At 35.9% G+C, this 26,444-nt stretch overlaps 1 protein-coding gene across 3 annotated transcripts; it reads right to left on the bottom strand.

The window, feature by feature from the left end:
* On the bottom strand, nucleotides 1-26,444 carry LOC113556487 (serine-rich adhesin for platelets-like). 3 transcript variants are annotated; one of them, XM_026961454.1, is made up of 9 exons: nucleotides 24,926-26,444; nucleotides 20,389-21,732; nucleotides 3,703-3,837; nucleotides 2,812-3,457; nucleotides 2,564-2,707; nucleotides 1,917-2,500; nucleotides 1,567-1,842; nucleotides 1,002-1,497; nucleotides 1-836 (listed from the first exon to the last, which is right to left on the bottom strand). In XM_026961454.1, exons 1-9 carry the CDS (start codon nucleotides 25,400-25,402, stop codon nucleotides 382-384), a joined length of 4,557 nt encoding a protein of 1,518 aa, XP_026817255.1. In that variant the 5' UTR covers nucleotides 25,403-26,444; the 3' UTR covers nucleotides 1-381. The 3 variants fall into 3 exon arrangements, with proteins under 3 accessions (XP_026817255.1, XP_026817254.1, XP_026817253.1); XM_026961453.1 differs by having other exon boundaries at nucleotides 1,002-1,494; nucleotides 1,917-2,707; XM_026961452.1 differs by having other exon boundaries at nucleotides 1,917-2,707; nucleotides 24,926-25,402.

Raw genomic sequence — 26,444 nt, 5'->3', positions numbered from 1 at the left:
TAATAATATATAATAGTAGTCATAATACTATGTAATACTATACATATGTTACGTTTATTTTTTACTCCAATAACAATATAATATGATTAGCGCATATCAAAAATCCTATTGTGTGTCGTAGGTACACTCTATGTCATCCTCCTCTTCATTAATATTTTAATTAATGAAGAGGCAATAACAAATCGTACACTACGTACAGCAATAGAATTTCGACTGTGCTTTGTGCACACACACAAACACACACAAACAAAAAAAAAAAATTAATAATAAAAATCACAAATTAGTTAAAAAAATGTTTGTACTTTACACAAAAACAGAGGTATTAAAAAAAAAAAAAAATTAACACGTTTTTTGACTATTCTACAGATTTTGTAATCGAAATTATCCTCGTAATAACAAAAGATGTTCTAATTCATCAGCAGAACGCAATAGGAAAGCCGCTGATTCCCTGTAGCCAGCTATGAGCTGCCTTACAGTTACCACGTCAGCTTTGTTCAAAAGTTTACTGCTCGGTTGCACTGGTGCTGTAGTTTGGTTAAGCATCGATGGCTGTATTGGAAGCGTGGGTGTATTGCCACTGGAGATACTGGGTGTCGTGTTCATGGTTGGAAACAGTTGCAGCATACCAGTAGCTGAGGACGAGTTGTTACTGCTGATTCGACGATGGTTGACTGTCGTAGTTGATGTCGACGTGGAGAGACCTCTAAAACCAGCACCGCTCATATATCCTCCTCCTGTTGGTGGTGGAGGAATAGGAGCGATAGTACTAGTACCCATACTGTGAGTGGTAGCAGAAGAAGATTTATTAACACTCAGGTCAGTCGGTCCAGTTGTTTCTATAAAATTATATAACGAACTCATTATTAAACAAGTTTGGATATGTTGATATGTATAATTTTTTTTACCTAGAACGACCTATTATATTTTAGAATTTCAATTTGACATTTATTTACTACATAATATAATAATATAATTACAGTGTGTTATCTTTATTGTCTTACCATTATTATTAGGAGATGAAGATGTAACACTAGCTCCACCAGTCACATTTGACAAGTTCAATTCGTCATTAACAGTGTTAATGTTTGACGAATCGCCACCGGAACCTCCTTCAACAGATTCGTTAACTTCTCGACGGTCGCAACCATCGCGGTTTTCTGCTTCGTCATTTCCATTGCGATGCTCAGTGTCAGCTTCTATGGCATTAGAGGACGTTTTTTCAAAACTGCTATCACCTACACCTGCGTCTTCGTCCGATGACGTCGATGACATTTGCAATGTGGCACCACCACTTCCATTTTGGTTTAATAGTAGAGTACCAGAAGGTTGTTGAAATACATTAGATGCCGATGTTGAAGCAACCGAATACGGATAAGGCTGTGCAACGGGTTCAAGACCAAGACGCATTCGTCGGGCATTATCCGACTCTCGTTGACAAGCCACTGCTAGTATAGTTTCAGCCTGGGCACTTGTTAAATGTGCTGGAGTGGGTCTCTGCTATAAAACAAAAATCATAAGAACATTTGATAAAAAAAAAAATAAATGGAGTTTATTGACAATACATACCGGTTGCACTGTTGGATCAGAAGAGGAACCATTTGCTGGCCATGGATTAGTGGGTGGAGGAGGTGACGATGAAACAACACCTCCAGATTGTGGCGTGTTTCGCTTATTACGACGACATGATTTCAAATAGGTTCTGATACGCTTACGCGACCTATCTGAAAGTTCAGGAAACTGTCGTCCACACGAGTCAATAATTGCCTGTACCTTATCTTTAGGTTGTCTGCTAATAGGCACTTGTCTATCTAAATTTTCATCCACAAACAACCGGACGAACATCTATATTTTGGAAATATTTTAATAAGAAATATACAAAGTTGATGAATAATTTTTTAATACAATAAAATACTCACGTTGAATGCTTTTAAACGTTCCGGATCAATATGATGTTGAGAAGATGATCCAACGGAATGTTGATGTTGCTGCTGTGATAGAGAACTGGCAGAAGTTGTGGTAGTTGAAGGCTGTTGCCAGTGTTGGCGGTAGCTTGTAGTAATGCCAGAATCAGTGCCATCATTTGCATTGTTATTTCCATTGGCAGCACGCTGTAGTTGTCGTAAACGTCTGACTTGTTGCCTGCGTAATCGCCGAGTTTGTGCACCATTTCCATCACCACCATCTGCATTCCTTTCTCCTTCTTCTTCATCAGCATCTTCTTCACCTTCCTCGATATCGTCATCATCAAGGTCCTCCTCTTCTTCTTCTTCGTCTTCTTCGTCTTCTTCATCTTCCTCATCGTCAATTGCCGTGTCATCTTCGTCTGCGTTCATTGTATTCTCAGTACCAGTTCCAATTCCAACATCGTTGCCAGTAACAATACCGTTAGTAGTAGTCACTGCCATACCATTTGTTTCTTTGGATGGAAGTCGATATGAAGATGAAGGCGATGAAATTGGTGGTGGTGGCAATGATGGTAGGACTTGTGATCCAGCTGTAACTGTGGCCAGAGAGTTAACCGATGAACCAAATAGTTGCTGAAATTTTGGAGGTGATGACATACTGTGATGATGTTGCTGGTGCGCTGCAGTGAGAAGGCCCAAAGGTGGCCAGAGTACAGTTGTCGTAGTTGTTGGGAGTCCAGATGTCGAAAAGCTGCTGTTTTCATGCAAACCAGTACTACTTGTAGTTGTATCAGCGTCATTTTCTAAATTAAAAAGTAAAATGTAATTGTTTATTATATATTAATAAATGTATTGAAATTAATTTAATGTTATTATTGAGCGTCTTATTTAAGAGTTAACAACTTACTGGAATTCAATAGTCTTGGTGAAGGCGATGATGTAGTGGAGGACGTAGGAGTACCACTTCTGCGATAAAGCTGTTGTTGTACCGTCAATCCTGTTCCACTGGTACTTCGACGTTTATTTGTACCACTGATGTTATTGTTTTGGTTGTAGTGATGGGCCATTGGAGGCAAAGATAGTGGCAAATTTGGAGGCGGTGATGTCGAATCACCAGCCGAAGATGCTGCAGCTGCGGCCGCGGCTGCTGCGGTGGCTGCGGCAACAGCGGCCGCTGCATACTGCTGTAGTTGTTGTTGGATGTGTTGGTGATGATGGTGATGCGCAGGTGTCAACCCGATACCCGCAGCCGAATGAGGCGGCAGTGCGAGTGGTGCTAGTGGTGACAAAGCGTGGTGATGTGCAAGATGCGAATTGGGGTGTAAGGATGACAATGGTCCACCGGGTGATATACCACTGCCGACTGACGATGGAGGGCTAAATAGCAGAGCAGCAGCAGCTGCTGCTGCGGCGGCTGCCATGGAGTTGTCATCCGCCGATCCGTCCACGTCCATCATATTACTGTTATTGACAGAATCGTTTGCCATGTCTAACCAATGCCGGTGGAAATTATGATGACTGTTACTGCTGGTAGTAATTGTGTCTAACGACTTCTGGAAATATAAAAACATACAACTATATAATAAACTTTAAATCAAAATTCAATTGATATGGTTAGTTTCGTAATAATTTCAATTATTAAAGCATATTGAGTTTCATTCTAAATTTTCAAATATAATTTTACGAATCAATGCTTTTTCTTAAGTATAAATATCAACATAATATAATGAGGAAAAGATTTTCAAATATAATTAGTTAACTATTACAATTGAATAGAATAATTATATTATGTTAGTACCGATAGTGAAGATGGTGATGAAGACGTTGCAAGACCATTCATAATACTCCTGGATGTGTGATGCATATTATAAGGATGGTGGCCAGTGCCATTAATCCGTTTGTTTATAGGTGAATGCAATGCTGCACTCTTTTCCTAGAAAAAAAATAACAATTTCATTAATAATTAATACATTGATAATTTTATTTGAATATTGAAAATTATTAAAGGACAATTGTGATTTGATTATGACCAATTTAAACGAATATAAATCTGATTACTAACACCTTACATTTAATTCAGAATAAATTTATAGGTATAGTTTAATTTTTACTTTAAACAATAGAACAAATCTTTTATTATAATTTATATTTATTCAAATGCTTAAAATTTTATACATTTTTTATCATCACTAATTAATTTTATTTATTCTGCCTATTATTTATATTATATTAACTGTAAATATTATGAAAATATGTGTTTTTAATTTTTATGTACCATTCTAATAGAAAAACATTTGTTTAATAAATATCACTATAATCGTATTTTTGTCATAAAATTTATATACCTAATTATTTTTTACATAATACATTGTATATAAATGTGCCTACCACTTATGTGTTTTGTATTTATTCTATTTTACAAAATTTTTTGAAACATAAAACAAAAAATAAATAAAAAATAATTGATAAATAAAATTTGATGGATATCGGATACCCGACCGTTGTTTTTAGTAAATCATATTGGTTAGATTAGATAACTGCTTAGTATTCTGATATTGGAAGTATATAATATGGATTTAAGATGTGTATTGTAGGTAATCAAAAATATTAAATATCTAGGTATACATATAAAAATGAGGTATAAACAAATGTATTTGTTTACTATAAAAGTTACAACAACAATAAATTATGGTATGAAAATGTTTTGTTGGAAGTACATCCAAGCAAGGGGGATACAGAGATTTAAGACTTTGATCAATTAGTTTTTAAATAAAATAGAAAGGATATTTTAATTTGGTATGATTAATTTTTTCAGCTATCAAAGCAGGTAATTTTATAATAATTTTAATTTTAAGTATTAAATATGCTTGGTAATATGTTTTACGAATATTCATAACTAATTTTTTACCGATTTTAACACATCATACTATTTTTTGATATAATAATATTGGAGCTTATATTAAGTATGATTATTGTTTTTCGTTTGCGAGTTTAGCAGTAATTGTTATTAACAGTATTGAAGTATAATTTTAAAAAATAGAGATTGAAACGTAAACAATTTGAAAAATTTGCAAATAAATATAGGTATAATTAAAAAATAAAATTTGAATATGGTGTAAATAGATATATATTTTTAAAGTATTTTGTTTTTTATTACCTAGAAAGTTAAAACGAAGAAGTAAATGAATCGAGAAATACAATTTTTCAAGAAAATAATACTTATTATAATATAAACTTGAAATTAATTTGTTCTGTTTTTATTTTTACAAATATCTGTAATTTATTTGTATGAATAGTAGGCCTGTAGTTTCACTTACGATAGTAGTTGACAATGCATATAAGCATAGGCATAGATTAGGTTAGGTTAGCTAAGGTACTTAAGGTACTAAAGCATTTACATTTTTTATAATACGCTTATTGGAACTATGTAATACATAAAATGTTCTTGCGTTTTGTATGAATCATAAATTGGGCGGGGTGTTGGCGTAGATAGTAGATACCTCAGTTGTTAGGTTATACACGAGTTAGTATTATTTTCCCGATATTTGATTTATTTTTTTTTCAAAAAAAAAAAAAAAAAATGCCGGCGGTGTGGGTATTTAACATTTCTATATACACTATTACAAGGTATTTAGGTTGTCCTTGATCTTAGTCTAACAATGCATATACTCGTGCAGTAAAACCAATAAGTTATTTAAATTGACGATATATAATTTTTTTTTGTTCAACTTGTTCAATATCATTCAGTACCTTTGGTGTAAATATTTTTTTCTTGTCATTAAAATATAAACATGAATTTATTTCGCATAATATTATTATACACGCAAATTGCATTCGTTCTCAAAATAAATACCTATACAATCAAAGATAATAACTAATCATTTATAATAGTATTAAATACTGTAATAACGCGTATTGAGTTTAAAGGCTGTTATTTTCTACATACGATAAGTTTATTTGGCGATATAATACTTTTCAAATCGAGTAATTGTATTCTCACATTTTAATGATGTGGAATACGATTTGAGTAATTCATTAGAAATCATAAATTACACAAATTCGGATTTTATTATACAAAAGACGGCTGCTTGACACTTTTCTCGCTTCGCTCACCTCATGTTAACAATATTGTTATGTTATTCAATTTCAAAGCAATATACACAACAGGTGTACCCAATACCCATATCATCACATATCACATTCAATTAACGATTCTAAGCGAAGCTCATGTAAAATCTCGTTGCTGACGTTTCGTCAAAGTCACGCTTGCTAGTTGCTGACAATATATTACAACAATCTTCAACGATTTTTGAAAGGGTTTGCTCACGCTTGGGGAAACTGTTGAAAAATTGACATTAGATTTTCGATCTATAAAAAGATTCTACAAGAAACTTTTGGTCATTACTTCTTATACATAAAATCGTTACAAAAAACGTCATTACAAAAACCAATACTTTTCTTACTTCACTCAGAATCTAAAATTTTAATTTTCCGCCAAAGTGCGTAAATACGTTACATGTAGCGAAACCAAAAGCATACAAGTGCGTATCGTATTGATTAATATATTATTGACTAATTCCAATGTATTATTAGTTGTGTATTTATATTTAATACTTGTTTAGCGTATAAACGATATAATATCAACATTTCTATTAGGTTTATCTAAGTACATAAAATGATTATTGATATAAAGTGTTGTATATTTTCATTTAAAGATAACATGACATGTATGATTAAAATTCGTCGTATTTACAATAAAAATGAAAAATAAATAAACACATAAAATGCTTTCTAAGGAGGTTCATATATACGGAAATATCGCTTATTGTTGTTTTTGTGTTCCACTGTCCTCAGTCACTCGATGAGTGAGGACACGTTAATCATCTCTTATATGTGTATTAAATTGTATTGTGTATTATATTAATGCTTCTTTATTAAAACTTTGATGAAATAAGTAATCATTTTAACTTTTTACTTAAAAATTATTATTGTATAAATCAAGCAATTTGTTTTATCAAATTTAAATTAAAAAGCACAGATTATAAGAAAATAATAACAGTTTTTTTTACTCGTGTAAAAATTATTTTAATTACTTCAGTAAAATCGTTTAGCAAAAAATGCCCGAGTATTCAATTGTACGCTTCTATTCATTAGCTTCTATGTTGTACATAGATAATAGTTATAATTATAATAAATAGTAGTTACAGAGAAATTCTTAAAAAAAAATTACTATTTTAATGTAATAAATGTAAATCTTTAGTTATTTAAAATTAAAAATGTAGCCATCCTACTTTTAAAATAACACAAAATAATATTAAATATACTGTGTAGAGTATATATATTGTGTAAGTGCAATTGTGTGTGTAATAATAATATAATATAGTATTTTTTAATCTAATATGGAATTAGATAAACGATAACTTAATATAATAACTGCAGAAAAACATAACTAAATAATTTCATTTACCAAACTATGACCACGCGTAACAATACATTCGAAATATAGAGATTAATGTCAAATGAATATTATAATAATAAATTAATATCCCTAAGGGTTCTAGTGTATTATACATATAATGTAATTTAGTAGGTAGGTATACTTTTATTCGTTATAGCAGTGCAAAATGAATATAATAGATCTGGACTATTTAAATATATAAAATTGTGCTATAATCATAAATCATAATTGTGTAATTTAAATGTATATACAAAATATATGACGATTAAATATTAATTAATATAATAATAATTTTTTTTTAACTTTTATTTGTCTCTAAAATGTGCCTAATTATTCATGTTTTACAATATTTATAAAGTATTACATTTTGAAACAAAAGTTGTTTGTTTTAATTAATTTCATCCTAATTCACAAACTATTATTTTTATTATTTTTGTAAATACCTACAGTAATAGATAGTAATACAATATTGCTATTAAACGAAAGTAGTATTAATAAGATAGTAAATAATTATTAAAACAATATTGTACTACTTTAGAATTCATTGTTTTCAAATTATTATGCCCGCTATTGAGCCAAATCACAATAATTTGTATAATACATCCAAATGCATTATACTTTTTAGTAAATACCTACGTAAAAATATAAAAACAAATACAATAATGTAATAATAAATATTAACTATGGTAATTTTTTTTAAATATTACACTAAATAAAAACTAGAAATTGTTTCTACGACAAGCGCTAACATTATAATATATTATGTAGCAATAAATCGGAAAATGATAGAAACGGGTTAGTCTGCAAGTTCCTTGAGTCTCAGGCAATCAAGACAATATTACCGATCGTGTACTGCGGGTGTATTGATTCTGTTTACTTGTGGACCGGATGTGCGAAGTAACTGTACAGTAACTATTAAATAAGAATGACTGTGCTAGCTGTTGGGAGAACGTCCGATATAGCAGGCGATCAGATGGGAGGTATAGTGGGTCCGAGATGAGTTTGGACAGCAGGACTGATTCTATTACTATTGCTGCTACTACTAGGGTTTCTTTGAAACACAAGAGGGTAAAGTAGAATTTTGATGAAAGGGGGAAGCGATGTGGGACGCTGACGGCGACAGCGATATAGTGCAGCAGAGGACAACGACGAAACTGTGATGGGCGATGGGGGGGGATTAGTAACACCACCACCACCCTGTACCAGCGGTAGTGCTGCCACTTCCGGTTGAGCTTTGTCGACATTGGTGGGCGGAGGGGGGAGGTGAAGGTATTGGTGTTTGGGATAACAGAGAGAGTGCGACGTGCAGAGGGGTACGTTGGGAATAGGGTACCCAACAGCATCGGCTATATAGGACGTATACAATATATACGTATACACACACACGCATACACACACACACACACACACATACACACACATACACATACACAGATATATATATAAAACGGATGCGTGAAGGGCCTTCGGGGCCGTGCCGGATAGGTGGTGCGGTCGCAAAACCCCCCACACACGCACATATATACGCACACGCAAGCATATGTGTGTGTATGTATGGGTATACGCGTACACAGAGAACTGATGAGTTTTCTCCTGGGGGATAATGGGGATATGCAGCAGTGGAGGAGAAGAGGAGTTGTGACGAGAGAACGGCGGTGCCGCCGGAATTTGTTGTCGGCGATGGTATGGGAGGCAGGAGTGGTGGGGTGTGACAATCCCTGTGTGAACCCTTGGGCCATCGCCGCTGCCTCCACTACCACCCGTCCTGCTAACGTCCTGCTGTAGCGCCCACACCCCTACGACCCCCACAGCCACACGTCCGCAACGTCACCACAAACGCACACCCCGACCTCCGCCACCACACCGAACTATACACCGACTGCGAACGTTCTAGTTTATTAGTTATGTTACTACTAGGTATATAAGACGAAGAAATTCAATTTCGGTATACACTTATGTATAATGTACATACCTAGTAAATGATATTATATTCCGGCTAACGTTGTTAAAAGTACGAAAATTATTTATGTTATGAACCGAATATAGTGAGTGGCAATAGATTTACCGAATGAATGAGATCTGTCGCCATACGTATTCATCTGATTATTAAAAACACAAATAACATTTAATATCTATAATATTGTTAATAACAGTTTTCGTTTACTCGTGTATTATATCAATAATTCACATAATTAGTAGATTTATTACTAAATATTTTAAGTTCAGCCAAGTCACATGTAATAATGTCAGTTATTCTATTAATTCTTTTCTAAGTCGTTAAAATTATATCTTTTGACCATCTATAGAAACTATGCGCCGAAATAAATGTGCGACGTATCACGTATGTATTGCTATTGATGTTATTGCAGTGTTCATAGAAAACAAAAAATAAAAATTTCTTGGCGGTAAGCGGAAGACCATACTGAAATTGTTTCGAGTTTACTTGGAACTTGAGAGACGAGCACGAGCTAGTACAAGTTTTAGAAAAAGCACTACTATTCTCCTAGTGAAATTTGTTATCTTAGGTAGAGAAGGGCGTGGTGGTGGAAGTAAAAAGGTTTTATGCTGTGCACAATATACTTATACACACGCGTTTTCACATGCACACATACACAAAGGTGTAAGTAGTGCTATATATATAATAGTAATGGTTCGTGACGATCGTGTGGAGGAGTGGTGGTGGTGATTGTAGTGGCGGAGGCGGCAGTAGGGTCTACTAACTTTTGTGAAGAAAGAGAGAGTAGAGTGGTGTGGAGCAGAGCGGTGGTCGTGGGTAGAGTTTGAGGGTAAAAGAGGGCTTTTCGTCGTTCCCGTCCTGGTCCCATCGCCTCCGGTTCTGTGGTAGTGGTCCCGTGTGTCCTATGCGCGTTTATATATATATATATATGTGCGAGTGTGAGTATGTGTGTGTGTGTGGGAGTGTGTGTATTCGTCCTCCGGCAAAGGATATTACATAGTAGTGTAGTATATGTATAGAGAAGGAACAACGGCATAAGATAGGGTGAGTGGTCGTGCGATGGGCCGGCGGTGGCGACGATGATGTGGGTAGGATGATGGGGGAGGGGGAGTGTAGTGGCGTTGGTATTTGTGTGCGCGCGTGCGCTTGTATGTGTTTGTATGTCGAGGTAGAAGTGTGGTGGTGTTGGCAAAAGCGGTGGTGGGTAGCGGGACAGCAGGACGAGTACCTCTGCCGCCACCACTACCGTCTCCACATCGCCGCCACCCATGCCACCCGCTGTGGTATAGTTGTGTAGTGTGTATTTTGGACGACGACGACGACGACGATAAAGGCGAGGGTGGTGATTTCGGTGTAGGCGGTGTGGTGGGGGAGGGTCACTGGGGGAGGGGGTGAGGATTTGACAGCGTCGGGAACGGCCCGGCGGCGGTGTCGGCGCGGAAGCGGGAGCATTAGGAGGTAGATAGGGTGTGTGGGAGTGGTATCTGGGTGGACGGGATGGTGACGGTGGCGTAGGGGTCAGGGCAGGGAAGGTCCGTTATAATAGTGACAACTGCGATGGTCAAGTGTACACACATCACGAACGCTAAGTGGGGTACAGAACCAAAACGTGCATTGTCGAAAAATTAAATAGAATTAAAAGTTTGCATAAATGCATGCAAACAATTTGCCGCCAAAAAAACATGTTATCACGGCGTTGTCGTGACGGCAGAGCGGGTGTGGCGGGCGGCGACGGTTACCGACGACGGCGGGCGCCGCTGTTTTGATAACATTGAGATAAAATTTAAATAATGTATACACATATTCACTCTACCAGTTTACCGCCGCCGCCGTCGACGTTATAGTAATAACAATAACAACAAGCGACCCGTTATCACGATCGGTACCTATTTAAAACAATAATATTTACGATCTTACTCCTGCATATACCACAACCTCCTTTAAACAATACGTTTTTTTTTTTTTAATCGAATTTACTTATATACGTACTATACAATATTAATTAGATTACATTTTTATAATATTTCGTTTAAATGCAAGTCATTTGTACGAAATGTTAATACAATATTAAAATATATATTTATAAAAAAAAACACTCATCATTTTTATTTTTGAATTTACAGAGAGTGTACTACCTACGTATATAATTTATGAAAAATATATTTTTTTATATATATATATATATAGTAAGCATAGTTTTATTATTACCTTCAATCCTTGCTTCCGTTTGGCTGACATAGTTGCTTTTGGATTAGTAAAATTTAAATAATTATCGGCCCGTCTGAGCAATAGGTATGACCGTAGTTTAGTTCATTTTCGAATATTTTTTGTTCAATTAAAAAAATTTTATTTTATACATAAACAATATTTTACTAACAGAATTAATTTTCTAATAAGCTATTAATAAATATAATGACATATCAAAACAATTAATAATGCAATTATATTTACTAGAATCGCTATTAACTAAAAATCCAGATTTAACTTTTTTTTAAAGTAATAACTAAGTATAATAGTAATTACAAAAGAAAATCTAACTTTTTAGAAAAATATTCTTTTATTACATTTCAAAAACGGCATTAAATGTATTTTGTAATATTGTCCAATAAAATTTTTTAGAACAAAACAATACTCGATTGAATATATTTTAAATACGCGAATATGTAAAATAAAATGAGAGAGAGAAAGAGAGAGAGTGTTAGAGAACTCGGTACGTGTCGTTGGCTGGCTGGCTGGCTGCCGACTGACGACTGATGAGGACTGACCGCCTATGTCGCCTTCGCCGTCGCCACCGCCAAAAGCGTTACGCTCACTACGACAATGACGTGGTTTTTGTCAAAAGTATATCTACTGTCTATACACTATATACTGTCATTATTTATCACTACAATTATATCTTTAATATATATATATTGTTTTTATGTTTTATTTATTAAACGATAAACTTATGTTATGTATATATGCCATATTGTATAACATAACTAGTAAATACATAGCTATATATAATGCCAGACAAATATTTTAGTGGTGGGTGCGGTGGTAACATAATACGATATTCTCCCCGGTGACAATTAAACACCCTTCAAATAAAAATAAAACTTCTCTAAACAGTCTAAACACACATACGTATAGCCTATACATACAGATATGCCATATAAATAAATATATATATGAATTATGAAACACTAAGCTACACTATACTAATATAACAACACGAGCCGATCAATTGGCGTTTAATCTATTGCTGTGCTGCAATATTTTTGTGATGACAAATTATGAAGTTACTAACCGACTGATATGTTTTAGAAACACAAATATATACGGTGAAACAAACACACCGTAATATGGTACGTCAGAAAACAACAACAAACGATTTCAAATACGATTTTCGTTTAAACTTTTTTTTAAATCGAAATTCCTAACAACAGTAATCGGAAAACTGAAATTGTCACTAGATCATAGATTCCATTCCGGGAAGCGGATGAGTGAGGTGGATACGTCGTTCGATTCTGGACTGATGGTGGCAATGTGAGCGAAAGGGGACTTTGTTCGGATTCCGCATGGGAGGGTGAAAATGCCGATACACTGACACCGAATATACACATATATAGATATAGATATACTGAAAAAGTAAATGTGTGTGCGTGTGTGTATTTGTATGTGATGACGTTATTCGAGAAAACGCTTGGCAACATATATATTTTTTTCTCGCGCATAGTCGTTGTGAATTTGTGATAGCAAAAAAATATTCATACATCGAATATAACGTTTACCCTGGTTTTCTATATACCTATACAGCTAAACCCGGAAGAGTATGTTGGTTGTGTACCGTATATAAATGTTAGAATATAAAAAGAAACATTGCGAACGGATGAGACGGCGATAAAAGAGAAAAAGGAAACGACAGTGAAAAATGAAATGCATACAATAATAAGAGATACCAATGATTGCGGTGCGCTGGTGTCCATGATGTTCGAGGTATGGCGTGTATTACGAAAAAAAAAGTTTCATGTATAACAGTGACATGTCAATGGAGCGGAGGGATACAGTTTTCGTACGCTGTACAATTTAATATACATTCTATGATATAACTGACTATACTTGAGCTTTTATTAGCCGTTATCGCATCAATTTAGGTTTATGCGTGCGCGGGCGAAAGTATCGTAAGTATAAAGAATACCGAGGGTGGAATATGTTGGGAGAAATTATGTTAGATTTAAATGCTGGATGATAGTTTAGCTGTTCAAAATCTCAAAAGACTAGTGTATTTGCGCATAATATATATAATATGATATATAAATACTGCGTGTTTCGAAACATATTATTCATACGTGTATCATGCGTGTCATATATATTATGTGCGATAAACAGTACCTAGCTACGGCAGGTTTTGTCCGAGAATTTACTAGCTATATTCACATTATACTCGTACAGTATAACGTAGTGCAGATAGTTACTCAGAAGACGACGATAAAGTGGTAGCCGTAAGGGTGAAATAATTTTTAAGGGTGGCGGACGAAGTATAGTGTCGTGTGAAAGATTGCAGCGTATACGGTAGCAAACGGCTTTCTAAGGCGATGGTTGTAAGAGCCTATAGAGAAAAAATAAAACTGCTCTGTTGGTGGCGGAAATGGTAGTAGATTGGTAACGACGATGGTGGGGGTGGTGGAAGAGCACAGTAGAGGCAGTAGCGTTGATGACGTCGGCTGCTGCCGCCGCAGGGTATAGCTTTAGCTGTTGTATAGTAATATTGGGCAGGACGGTAATGGAAGTACGTATAGAGCATGCGGAATGGGGTAGGTATATAGTGTAGTAGTGGAAGTGTAGAGGAACGTAGCTAGAGGAGAGGGGCGGTTTTGTGTGTCCCAGGGGCGGTGGTAAGGAGAGGAAACGACTATACGAAGAAGGACTGACAGCTGGTGCTGTTACGGCTGCGACGGTGGTAGCGATGGAAGAGGTAAGGGGAACTTTGTCGGCAACAAGGGTCTACTACTACTACCACTGCTGCTGCTGTTATACTGCCGTGAATCGGGGTGACGGGAGTGTAGAAAGAGTGAAAGAGAAGGGGAAGTGTTCCCAGTTTTGGAGAACGGCGGTATAGTAGGTATCTACCTTCCGCCACCATCACCCCAACCACCACCACTACACCCTTGCATCGTACCACCGACTGACCGGCTGCCCGGCTGGACGACAACGACGACGACGACAACGACAACTACGACGACGATGACGACGACGACGACGTATTACCTTTTGAGTTCCCTCCACACACCTTATCAATGGCAAAGATCCTTTTCCGGCTCGGAATACATTTCTCTACAACGTAGGTCCAAACCTACCTGGTTATTATTATAATTATATTCCACAAACCGTAATAACGTTTTGGAAAGCGAGCGCGACTCAGCGCCGATACGTGGTTGTCGTTGCTGTTGTAGCAGCTGTATAGACATAACCGGACAGACTCTCGAGCATATATTATATACACATAGTATAGCGTACTGTGATAGTGTCATGAGTGCGCACAACCCGTCAACAAATATTATAGTAAAATCGTGCTGTATATATCTATATATGTATACATAGTATTACAACAGTAACGAAATAGAAGGGTAGGTACGATTCGCGCAGTAATAAAGGGAACGAGAGTGAGTGGCATATAACCGAGGGGGTGGTTGGCGGAGGGTAGTAAAAAGAAGAAGGAATGCGTGAGTGTATGTGTGTGCACGTGTATATATGTGTGTGAGCGCGCGTAAGGATAACGAGTACGAGGCAGGCAGACAAGTTGAGACGCGGGTGTGTAGGGATCGGGGGTGGTCGTCCGTTTTTAGAGCGGCATGCGGTATATACGGTGCGAGTGTGTTTAGCGGCGGAGGGTGTGACAAGGGTATCGACAGTGGCGAGAGGGTTAGTGCGCGGAGTAGTGTAGTAAGTAAGGGTCCCGTTACCCGCACTCCCGCACACGCACACGTCACCCTCGCTGTACGTACCAAAAGACTCGACGACGAGTGTGTGTGTGTGTGTATGTGTGTACGGTGGGTCCCATATATGTGCACCTCTATGTATGTATTATATATATATCTGTTGTAGAGTATGGCAGCAGTACCCCGCGCGCGTAAACGACCCCGACCACCGCCACTGTAGCTTTACTATATCCTCTATAAACCCTCCGTCTACCAAACCCCCCGTCACCGACACCACCGCTCCGGGGCACTATATCGGACCCGTTGTACTGTAAGGTCGAAGCAAACGAAAAAAAATACGTGTCCGGAAACGTATATATATAAAAATAAAAAACGTGCGCATATACGAGTCGAGAATGAGAAACGTATAGCAAAAGATAGATGAGAGAGAGAAATGCGCTTTAAACTTGGCGCTTACACATTTATAATAAAAATAGGCCGGTTTACTAACGGGAGTGTAACGTGCGTATGTGTGTGTGCGTGTGTAACAGTGGGTAAAAGTGTGCAGGACTGTACAGTAGTGTGATCGTGTATAATAGTGAAAAACGCCTCTCCCGATACGTGCATATATGGGCATATTGAAGCGCACGTGTTCGCCATCATCCCTATAATCGTCTACCCCTTGCCGCCTCGGCGGTCGTACCGTCTACCATTGTTAAGTGAATGTAGAACCGAAAATATGTGAATTTGAAATTATCGTTGCCGTTACGAATACGGCCGTGTATCTTTTGGTTACCGATGCGTTCACCTATCATAGATACCTACACATAATAACGTAGCCACTTCGTGAAATCTATCTTCTCGTGAAAATTGGTCGACTTAATGAAATGGAAACGTATTTTTCACACTTCGTAAAATACGAAAATATTTCATGAAACGGTCACTTTTTCGTGAAATGAACACTCCGATTTGACATCATGTAATTTTTTCACGATGCGATCATTCAGTTTGTAAAATAAAAAGTTTAAATTAATTCTATTATTTATATGTCATATTATTCAATACTATATAAGAAGTTATACACGATGTATAATATACTTAAGTTATTTTTGTATAAAAATATGTCAAGTTAAAAAAAGTAATATTAATAAATATTAAGACATATTAAAAGTATAAATAAATATAAATGCTTATTTGAAAAAATAAAAAAAAAGTACGTAGTTAAAAAATATTTATTAAATTATGTGGTTAGGTATAACTATAATTAATAGTTATGGGTAATAAATTACGTAACGCCGTGTGTTGAACGAAGATACAAAATAACACTCGCCGGCAATTCACAAAATGTACAAGTTTTTATTTCTTCGTATAAGGTTATTAGGAGATTAGGAGGTTATTAGGTTATAAGGAATATCATTATATCATTAAGTTTCTAATCGTACAATATTAATCAATATGTATACTTTATAATTGTTAAGTAATGATAATTCATTTTGGAAAATATTTTTCTTAAGACCTTATCCAAACACGATATTGACCGGTAATATTATTACATTTATAAAAATAATGAAATTTTTAAAATGATGTACGTTGAACAAAATATAATAAAAAGTTTATAAATATGTACTTTTCCCAAAATATGACGAAATACCTATATACGAAAATATTCAAAATTAAACTTTGTATTGTATTCAACATAAAAAAGTCAAATGACCGAATATTACTTATTACTAAATAATAATAATATTAATAATAATTGAGTGCTGTAAATATTTTGTTTCACAAATTGAATGATCATATCATGAAAAAAATTTTGCAATGTCAAATTGGAGTGATCGTTTTTTAGCGACTGTTTCGTAAAATATTTTCGTATCTCACAAAGTGTGAAAAACTCATTTCCACTTCATGAAATAGATAGCTTTTCATGAAAAGATCGATTTCACGAAGTGGCTACGACATATATACCTTTTGTTACTCAAGCGAACGACACTCAGGTATAGATAGTGGGCGAGGACTGAGGACGACAGGTGCAACGTAGGGAAGTATATGTATGTAAAAGTGTGTACATCACACCATACCTTAGTAACAGTGGGTGAAAAAAACCAATAATAAATAAACACGGACATTTTCCAAAGGGATGGGGGGCACGAGCCACTACCATGCTCGTGAACACTACTATACCTACAAAATACGACGATAACGCGTGCGAGCGAGCGAGGGGACGACGTACACACATGATCGTTAGTATTCCAGTTTATGTCAATGAGGGCGCCGGTGGTAAGTGAGTGTGAAAAATAGAGGGTCTTATAAAGGTTTCGGCAATTATTTCATTAAATATACTTTTATACGTCTAAAAAAAACTTCAATAAATATTCAAATGCATGCAAATACACTTGACGCGTTTGTGTAAACGTGATTAAAATAGCACAAGAGGCCGCGATATATTTTTTTTTTTTACTAAATAGGCGCATTATTAAAACTCGTATATTTGTGTAAATACACGTTTCACTACTATTCACTATTCAGCATAGAAACGTACTATTCAAAATTTCAGATTTAACGTTTTTTGGTTACTTGATTTTAATTTGATGCCTAAAAAATATGTAGAAAAGCTGTAACATGCAGACAAATATTTTGATCCGGGTTCGTCACATGGTTTCTCCACTTGACAAATTTTATCTTTAAATTAAACTAACTCAAAGATATACGTATACATACGTATTTGAGTATTATCTGTCGTATTCGACAACGTGTACCTTACAATTAAATTTCTCATTTATTCGTAATTTATTCGATGAATTAAAACAATTATAAACAATTATTTTATGTGTTAATATTTATTTTTTATTATTGTACTAATGTAATTGTACTATATTTATGTACGTAATTTATGATTATATTTAATCAATTTAAGTAAAAACGAAAAACATGATTATTGTCTTGACAAAATCGCAATTTAATCATGAGCTTATAGATTTTGGAATGGGATATTGGATTTTCGTTTGTTTAGATGTCGTTTAAACTTAAAAACAGTTGCTACAATTTGGACAATACGAGTAAACACACCGAAATAAGCCAGTCAGCTACAGCTGCTGTCAGTATACACAAAGCATATTGATGCTTTAGCGGCGGTGATCGTGAGTTAGGTGTACACATCCGGAAAAGACGGTCGAAATAAGAAAAACGCACTATGGTAGTAACTGAGTGACCGTTGCATGAGGGGGAAGTTGTTTACGGAGGCGGTATCCGGTGGTAGTGGTGGAGCTGGATTAGTTTTCGAAGCTCGTCGACCAAGGTTAGTACTAGGCTGGCAGAACGGGGAGGTGAAAAGGCCACGTTGCAATGACGGTGGTGGTGTGTGGGCAAGGGAGGTTTGTGCCCATGTCAAAGTAAACAGTGGAGGAGGTAGTGGTGGCCAATGAGTGGTGGAAGAGTGGTTGAAGGAAGAGAGAGAGGATTGATGGGACCAAACGTGTGTGCCTCTGACTATTACTACACATAGTATTCGGGGGTCGGGGTAGATAGTAGAAAGACATACACACACACACGCACATCTATACTTTCCCCAGGATGCGTGAATGTACGTGTATGTGTGATGGTGAGAGGAAAGTGGTAGAGAGTAAGCCTTGAGTGAACGAAGTAGAGAGGTTTTGCCTCAGGGGTTTGTGTAGATGGCTGCCACCGAACAGTGATGGGTATGCGGTCCGTAGAGAGGTAGTGGTAGTAGCGGTGGAGGTGTGATGGCTACGCGAAGAGACTACACACGCACAAAATATATATATATATATATTGTGTATGTGTATATATATAAACCCATATATATATATATATATAGGTCGGCGGATAAGGCCTGTGTGGCTGGCAGGCGGTAAGGTGGGTGGGTGGGTGGGTAGTAGCGCGCAAAAGAGGAGCACACACAAAACCAGGCTGGGCGGTGTTACAGTCGACGGGGCTTTTGTCGGCGGCTAGCGGAGAGGAAGGGTACAAACGAAATAAGAGGAACACGGTGGCGTCGATGGAAAGGACTGTGGAATGGTGGTGAAGTGAGGAGACTAAAACCCCAAAGCGACGCGAGGAGGACTTTGTCGGGTCCGCTGCCGATTTCGTATATGTAGTGAATAGGGAAAGCGGAGGGGGATAGCGTGATAGTGGTGTGGGTGGTGATGAGCGGTGAGGGTAGAGTATCCTGATCGTGACCGACTGCGGAGAAGGCGGTGAAGAGAAACGCTCTCGCGCGTGTATATATATAATACGTGGGTCGACAAGGGGAGGTTTTTGGTGAAACGACTGCGGTGCGTATGGCAGAGGGTAGTAGTGGTGGCGGTAGTAGTACCGAATACCCACCACCCGCTTGTTAGCCGAGGGTGGTGTACCCCGTAGCACTCGGCCTGTGCACCGCGTCACGCCGCCGTCAAAGTCCCACCACTACCCACCTCTATACACTCTCACTATACTACTACGCACACTACTACCCGCCTTCCATGTCGGTGCTTGCCACCACCCTTGTCGTCTCATACTCGCTACCATCCCTGCCTCTGGTGCTTTTTTCCCTTTTTTTCTTCTTCCTTCCGGCCCAAATCCCCAAATCCCTACTACCCTCTAACGCTACCGCCGTCACTATACACACCCTTCCGCCACCACTACCACCGACACACTAATGTGCTCTGGTGCTGCTGCTACCGTTCTCACCCTCTCCCCCGATCATCATCAGTCGTAATATCCTCAAAGCTCCATCGGCTCTCGGCAGTGTAGGCGACACGCACACACACGATCGCAACCGGCTCTGCTGCTGCTACGATCGCCCATCGTAATAACAGCGTAGTAGTAGTAGTAGTAGTAGTAGTCGCATTTCCTTTAACCTTACTCGGTCGACCTATCGTCCGTCATCCATCTTCCTCAGTCTTTTCCTTTCCTTTTCTCGGCCTTTCTCTTCCCCCTCCCATTTGCGGCTCGTCCTATTACGTACAAGCGTGCACCACTCTCTCTACCACGAATATAGTACTGATTTTGCCAAAGCCCAATTCGGCGTTGGTGTCAAACTAAACATGCCATAAAATCGCAACGCATTTATAATATTCGCCAATGAAAATATGTTACTCATGTGATTATTGTATATGGTACCACTAATATGATTATAATAATAAATATGTTGTATTATAATAGCCTTACCTGGTTTTCGTCTGATTCATCCACTTCAGTTCTGTCGATTTCAGTGAATTCTTCTTGTACTTCTGGTGATCCTTTCATCACGATGTTCCTCGATAAAGCGTCCTCGGCAATTTTTTGACCGTGGTCACCATCACAACAGTTTATAGCCGCCACCGTTGTTTTTACGGCCACAGTCACCACAGATGCCGCTTTATCATAGAAATCGTCATCGTTATTGTTATTTTTACGATCACCCATTCCTTCACCCAGTCTTCTTTGTATTTTAGCCGGTTTAGGACCTTCATATTCCTCATCTATCTCACCGCCACCAACTTTTTTTACTATCATCGCGTTATGTTGTTCGTCTGTAATACTTCCATCAGCATCTTCGTTAACACAACTACTAACATCATCATTACCACTGTCTCTATAACTATTTCTAACCACTTCATAATCACCATCACGATCACTCATCGACGTGTCACCCTCTCCATAATTACCTCCACGACGTCCTAATGACGACCGGTTCAAACGTTTTGGCCGAATACGTCGACGCCGTACGCGTTTACGTTTGTAAAAAAAGTCATCTGCAACAACAGACGGAGATGACGACGATCGGATAGTCGTTTGCCTAGGGGAAACTGTTAATAGTGGTGACGAAGATAAGTCTAATGGTTGCATGTTACTGTTGACACTACTAAAATCACTACCACCCACACTCACGCTTAATCTGCTGCCGTTACTGCACACTCCCCATTTCGACCACCAACCACCACTCGATCTACTGACTCCACTACCCGTTTCCGTACGAGAGGACAACGACGATGACGATGACGACAATATTAGCGTGCAGCTGCTATTACTACTATTTTTCAAAGTGCTACTGCCCGAGCTCGAGTTACCAGGTGTAGAAGTAGCGACGGTGGGGACTTCTATGACTTGGCAAGGCTGTCGAACGTTACGCTTCAACGGAACCGTGCGTTTACGTTTATTACCACGCTTCGTTGTTGCGACCACAGCAATTTGACATTCGTTATCCGTAACGTTCTCCTTGTCAGCCCCCATGGCTATTTCAGTGGCGACAATTGAGTGCGTACCACCGGCAGAATTAGGTTTTGTGGCGCTGCTATTTTCCTCGTTCTGTTTTACCGGAGTGGAACATGCGAACTTCGATGACGACCATTGCTCTACGTTAACGCAGTGAAAAAAATCAACGTTGGTAACGGCAAGTGGAGTCTGGTGTGCACTTTCAACCGATGCGTCGACGGTAGACGCCGATGTAGGATTACTAGTGCTGCACTGAGGACATCCCATCAAGAACGCGGTCACTGCCTCCCTTGGTAGAAAAGCGTACGTTTCCATAATCTGCGAAAGAAAGAGATTTTTGGTAATAATAATAATCTGTAGTAACGTGAAGTCTACTGTAATATTGGTGTATATACAAGAAGACGGTGTATGTTGTGTTATTTTTTTAAATACGTTTTTGATATAATGAAAAAGTTTAAAAATATAACACTGTTCAATTGTTATTTGTATTTATAAAAATGTTGTGCTATTAATTATTATATATTTGTAAAAATAAAACTTTTATTAGTGATACCATTTGTATCAGACTTTAATAATTTATATTTATATAGATATTCATATATGTATACACACGTAAAAACATTTAAATAATTTAACACACAGTTAAATGATATACATATATATTTGTACATTTATAAGAGTTTAAACTGCTTTAAGTTAAAAAAACTGAACCAAACTTTAGGTGTTTGGTTTGAGTTTGGAAGTTGAACATATAGGTATAAAAATCTAAATCAGTCCAAAATCGAACAAAAAGTTAGAAATCTTACAGTTAATCTAAACTAAAAAATAGTTCGAATTCCAAAGAAATGTGAAAATTAAAAAAAAATTCGAACATGTCATACATTGCTAACTACTAATAAGAAAATACACTTCTGATATTTATTTTTAAAATGTATATTGTTTATTACTTATTTTAGATGTAAAATATACCAGTAAATATAATTTCTTAAATGGTGAGTTGAATGTACATTTAAGTTGTAAATAGTTGTAATAGTCATTTTCTATACGTATGGTATAGTTTTAAAAATATTTTGATTATTTTTGAGTTTTTAAGCTTTTAAAGATTTTTGGTGTGATTTATATTTTTTTAACGTAAAAACTTACAGAAATTAAAAAAAATTGAGCATAAATCAACAAAAAAAATTATAATTATTTTTGTCCGAATCGTTAAAAACGTAAAAATTAGCAAATTATTTTGTAATTAAAATTTATTTTTGATATTCATACTTTAAATTTTAAAATTAAATTCAAAATTCTTATTACAATTTTTGCAATCTATACTAAAAAAAATGTACACAAAAAATCAAATTAATTTTTATGAACGTTTGAAGTTTAAATGTTAACAACATTGCGTATTCATTGGTGAAATAACTGCCTGTATGATCCTCAAATTATTTTTACTATTTTTTGTAAATTTTAATTTAGAAACAAATAATAATTGTAAATACTTGAAATTTTTATCAAATATCTATATTATCTTTTGAGATAATAATAATTATGACTATAATATGATAAAGAAAGATTTTTGATTTGATTTTTTTTTTCTATTAATATTGATAAAAAATATTTACTTGCTAAAAATTCTTGAAAATTTAAAACAAAACTTAAATTGTTTCTATGTCCGTATAAAAATATTAAAAATGTTTATACTCAATTTTTTTCTATGCATTTGATTTTTAAATGTTGACAAATAATGTTTTGTATTAAACCATTATAAAATGTTTAATTCGTATTGGTTAAGTTTTGAAATTGAATAAAATATTTCTCATTGTACCTATAATGGTTATAGTTTTAGTACTAAAAATCTGATTTTCTAAGACATACGATTAAAAAGTTCAATTAAAATTCATAATATTATAAGTTTGATCCACCTCTAACGTTGATGTATACATACATAATATTAATTATACTCATTATTGTAGGCTAAACAATAATTAATTCTTATAATAAAAGTTTATCTTTATGAGCTGCAAAAAAAAAATTATTTTATTTATATTAACCAGAATTACTCGGTATGGATTTTCTTGATTATATAAAATAAAAGACATATATATGTACAATTATAATATTTAATGAAACTAAACTACACTTATGTTCCATGGTCTAATTAATGGTTTACAAAAAAACCGATTAAGTATTATATTTAGTTTGAATGGTATAGGGAAAGAAGAGTAATTGTCCATTTTTTGTCAATTTAGAAATAATGGTACTATTATGTATTATATTGAGAATTCGGGACATTTATCGAATGTTGAAATCCATTCAGTGAGAAAAGGTTTTAGTTTGCTGATATTATTAAAGGTAAAAGATTCAATATACAGGGCAGAAAAGATTGTAATCCATGCGCCTGTCGGGAAGAAAGATTAAAGTCACTCTCAGAGAAGACTACAATCTTTTTGCCCTGTACGTATAATCTTATATAGCCTAAATAATATTAAATTTTAATACCGACTATCTACAAAGAGCCCCACCAACATGTATACGTTGAACTTGATCAAGTAATGATGATACATTTTTCTTCTTTACGTAACGCCAAAAAAAAATAACGAATTATTTAACTTAGTTAATAATAAATATAAACGTTAAATTTTAATTTTTTACTCGTTAATGTTTTTGATATAGTTTATTTTATAAATAGAATAGATACTATATTATGTACTCGTATACAAGAGATCTAAAAATAGTAAAAGACAATTGAAGTTTAGTATTTAATTGTTTAAATGCAACACTTTTAAAATGTATATCTCATTAAAATTCATAGGTTAAACATGTTACTACATATTATACATAACTTCATAAAAATTAGTAGGTAACTGGACTTTTGAATTTGGAAGACTTGTGAGGTCCGCCTAAAATTATTTTTACACACACTATATTAATTAATATAATAAGGTCTTTAAATAGCAATTTTCAATTTTATTGTTAATTTGTTTGGGACATTAAATATCATTATCATTATATTAATTATGTTTTGTAAAGCGTAACTATACATACCATACCCCACTGTGTACTGATAGACAGCAGGAGCGTGTTAACGGAACGGAAAGTATCATATCAACCCTTTGGCTTATTTTTGTCATTTAATTTTTTATAATTATTGTTAGAATAAAAAACCATGTTTTTTATGTGATTTTTAATTTTTCAAATAAGTCAAGTTGATTAGTAACAATAAAATATACGGTATTATGTCGATGACATTTATTTATTTTACTGCCTTCGCATGTAAGAATTGCATATAATTAATTATGTATTATTATAATCTATATATAGCAAGTCTGCAGGTATAAATACTAGAATTTTTATTTGTCATAACATCAGTAGAGAATAGACAAAAATTCATACCATCCCTCCCCGCTTAAAAAATCTAAGCTCGCCACTAATTAACGGTGTTTCAAAAACGAAGTGACGTTACGTATATATACATTCGGATCCAGGGTAATTATAATATTATATTATATTGGTAGGTACTCACCATCCGGTGCGTACGCTTTTGTCCCGAGTGTCGCGCCGAAACACCTCCTCCGCTGCAGTGCACTCTGTATATTATGTCGAAGAACTCGTCGACCACAGCCACCTTCTTGTAGCTGAAGTGCTGCTGCTGTTGCTGCTGCTGCCTGGACCCGCTACCCGTCTGCATCGTTGCCGCGACCGCCGTACCGCCGTTCCTGGTATCTACCACGTACAAAACGTCCGAGTCGTCCGCTTGTGCCGCCGCGCCCGACGACGTCGGTCTTCCCATCCGAAACCCCTTGGCCCGCACCCAGAACCGGAACTTTGAGTTGTCCGCCGCGCGCCGCAACTCGCCCCTGACCGCGCGCACAATTTGCTCATACTTGGCCCGGCCGACTATCTTCGCTCGGCAGCCCGGCCCGTCGTACTGTTTGCGGACCCACTCGGCGTACCACCGTCTGTGCTGCTCCTCGTACTGTTCCTGCTGTTGGTCCGCCATCGCCGAGACCGCTGATTATACAGCAGCTGAATCAGAAACAAAACGTTTTCGTTGAAAAAACATAAGACCTACGAGTAACGGCGTGTGAACCGTGTTGCAGACGAATGTCAATCGCTATTAAATAAATACGAAACTAAACAATAATATTAATAATAATATGTATAAAATGAAAAACAACTACGAATACGATAAATAATAGCTTAAAATAATAATAATAGTAATAATAAATATAGTTTAGCGAATAAAATAATAATTGTATATCAAATCTGCTCTGCGAGTGATTTCCACAAATATTGTACGACAGCGTGTAGAATTGGTGCACTATATAATAATATTATATATATATAATATATAATATTATGTTATGTATATTAACGTGTGTGTGATTTATTATACGACGAAAAGCCAGCGGCAGCTACACAATACAGCTTGGTTATTTGAAAAAACAAGTCGTGCAGTTTTCCGTTCTATACACCTGAAACACAAACATCGGTCAGAAATGATATAAATAAATTAAACAGATCAATTAAAACACGATAATTATTATTTTCGTATAAAATGCTATAATATAATTAATATATTATATATAATATAAATATTGAAGTAAAACTCCGGAGAATTCTGATCCGCTGAAAATCAAGACGATAATAATATTATATTAATGACGGACTGCTGCAATCGGCACGTAAATCGAATTAATAAATAAAACTAATAAAAAAACGTCTTAAAAAAAAAGTGCGTTGAACGAAAAAAATAAAAAAATAAAAATAAGTGTCGAAAACCGCGATTTCGCTGCACGATCGGTGTCGGATTCGCGTGACCCGACAAACGAGCGCGGATTCGCAATTATTTTATACTAAATTATTATTAACGGTCTGCGGCGGCCGTGCCAAAAAATTTCAAACGGCCTCCAAAACGAACACACGAAAAACAACAAAAAAAATTCCAAAGTCATGTGTTAGATATAATATATAGTTAATGGTCTCGCGATCGAGTCGCACGACGAATAATTTATTATATCGCCGTTGTAATAGCATATATT

This window comes from Rhopalosiphum maidis, chromosome 3, assembly GCF_003676215.2.
Source record: "Rhopalosiphum maidis isolate BTI-1 chromosome 3, ASM367621v3, whole genome shotgun sequence".
NCBI lineage: Eukaryota > Metazoa > Arthropoda > Insecta > Hemiptera > Aphididae > Rhopalosiphum > Rhopalosiphum maidis.
This window is presented reverse-complemented; position numbering and strand designations above follow the sequence as displayed.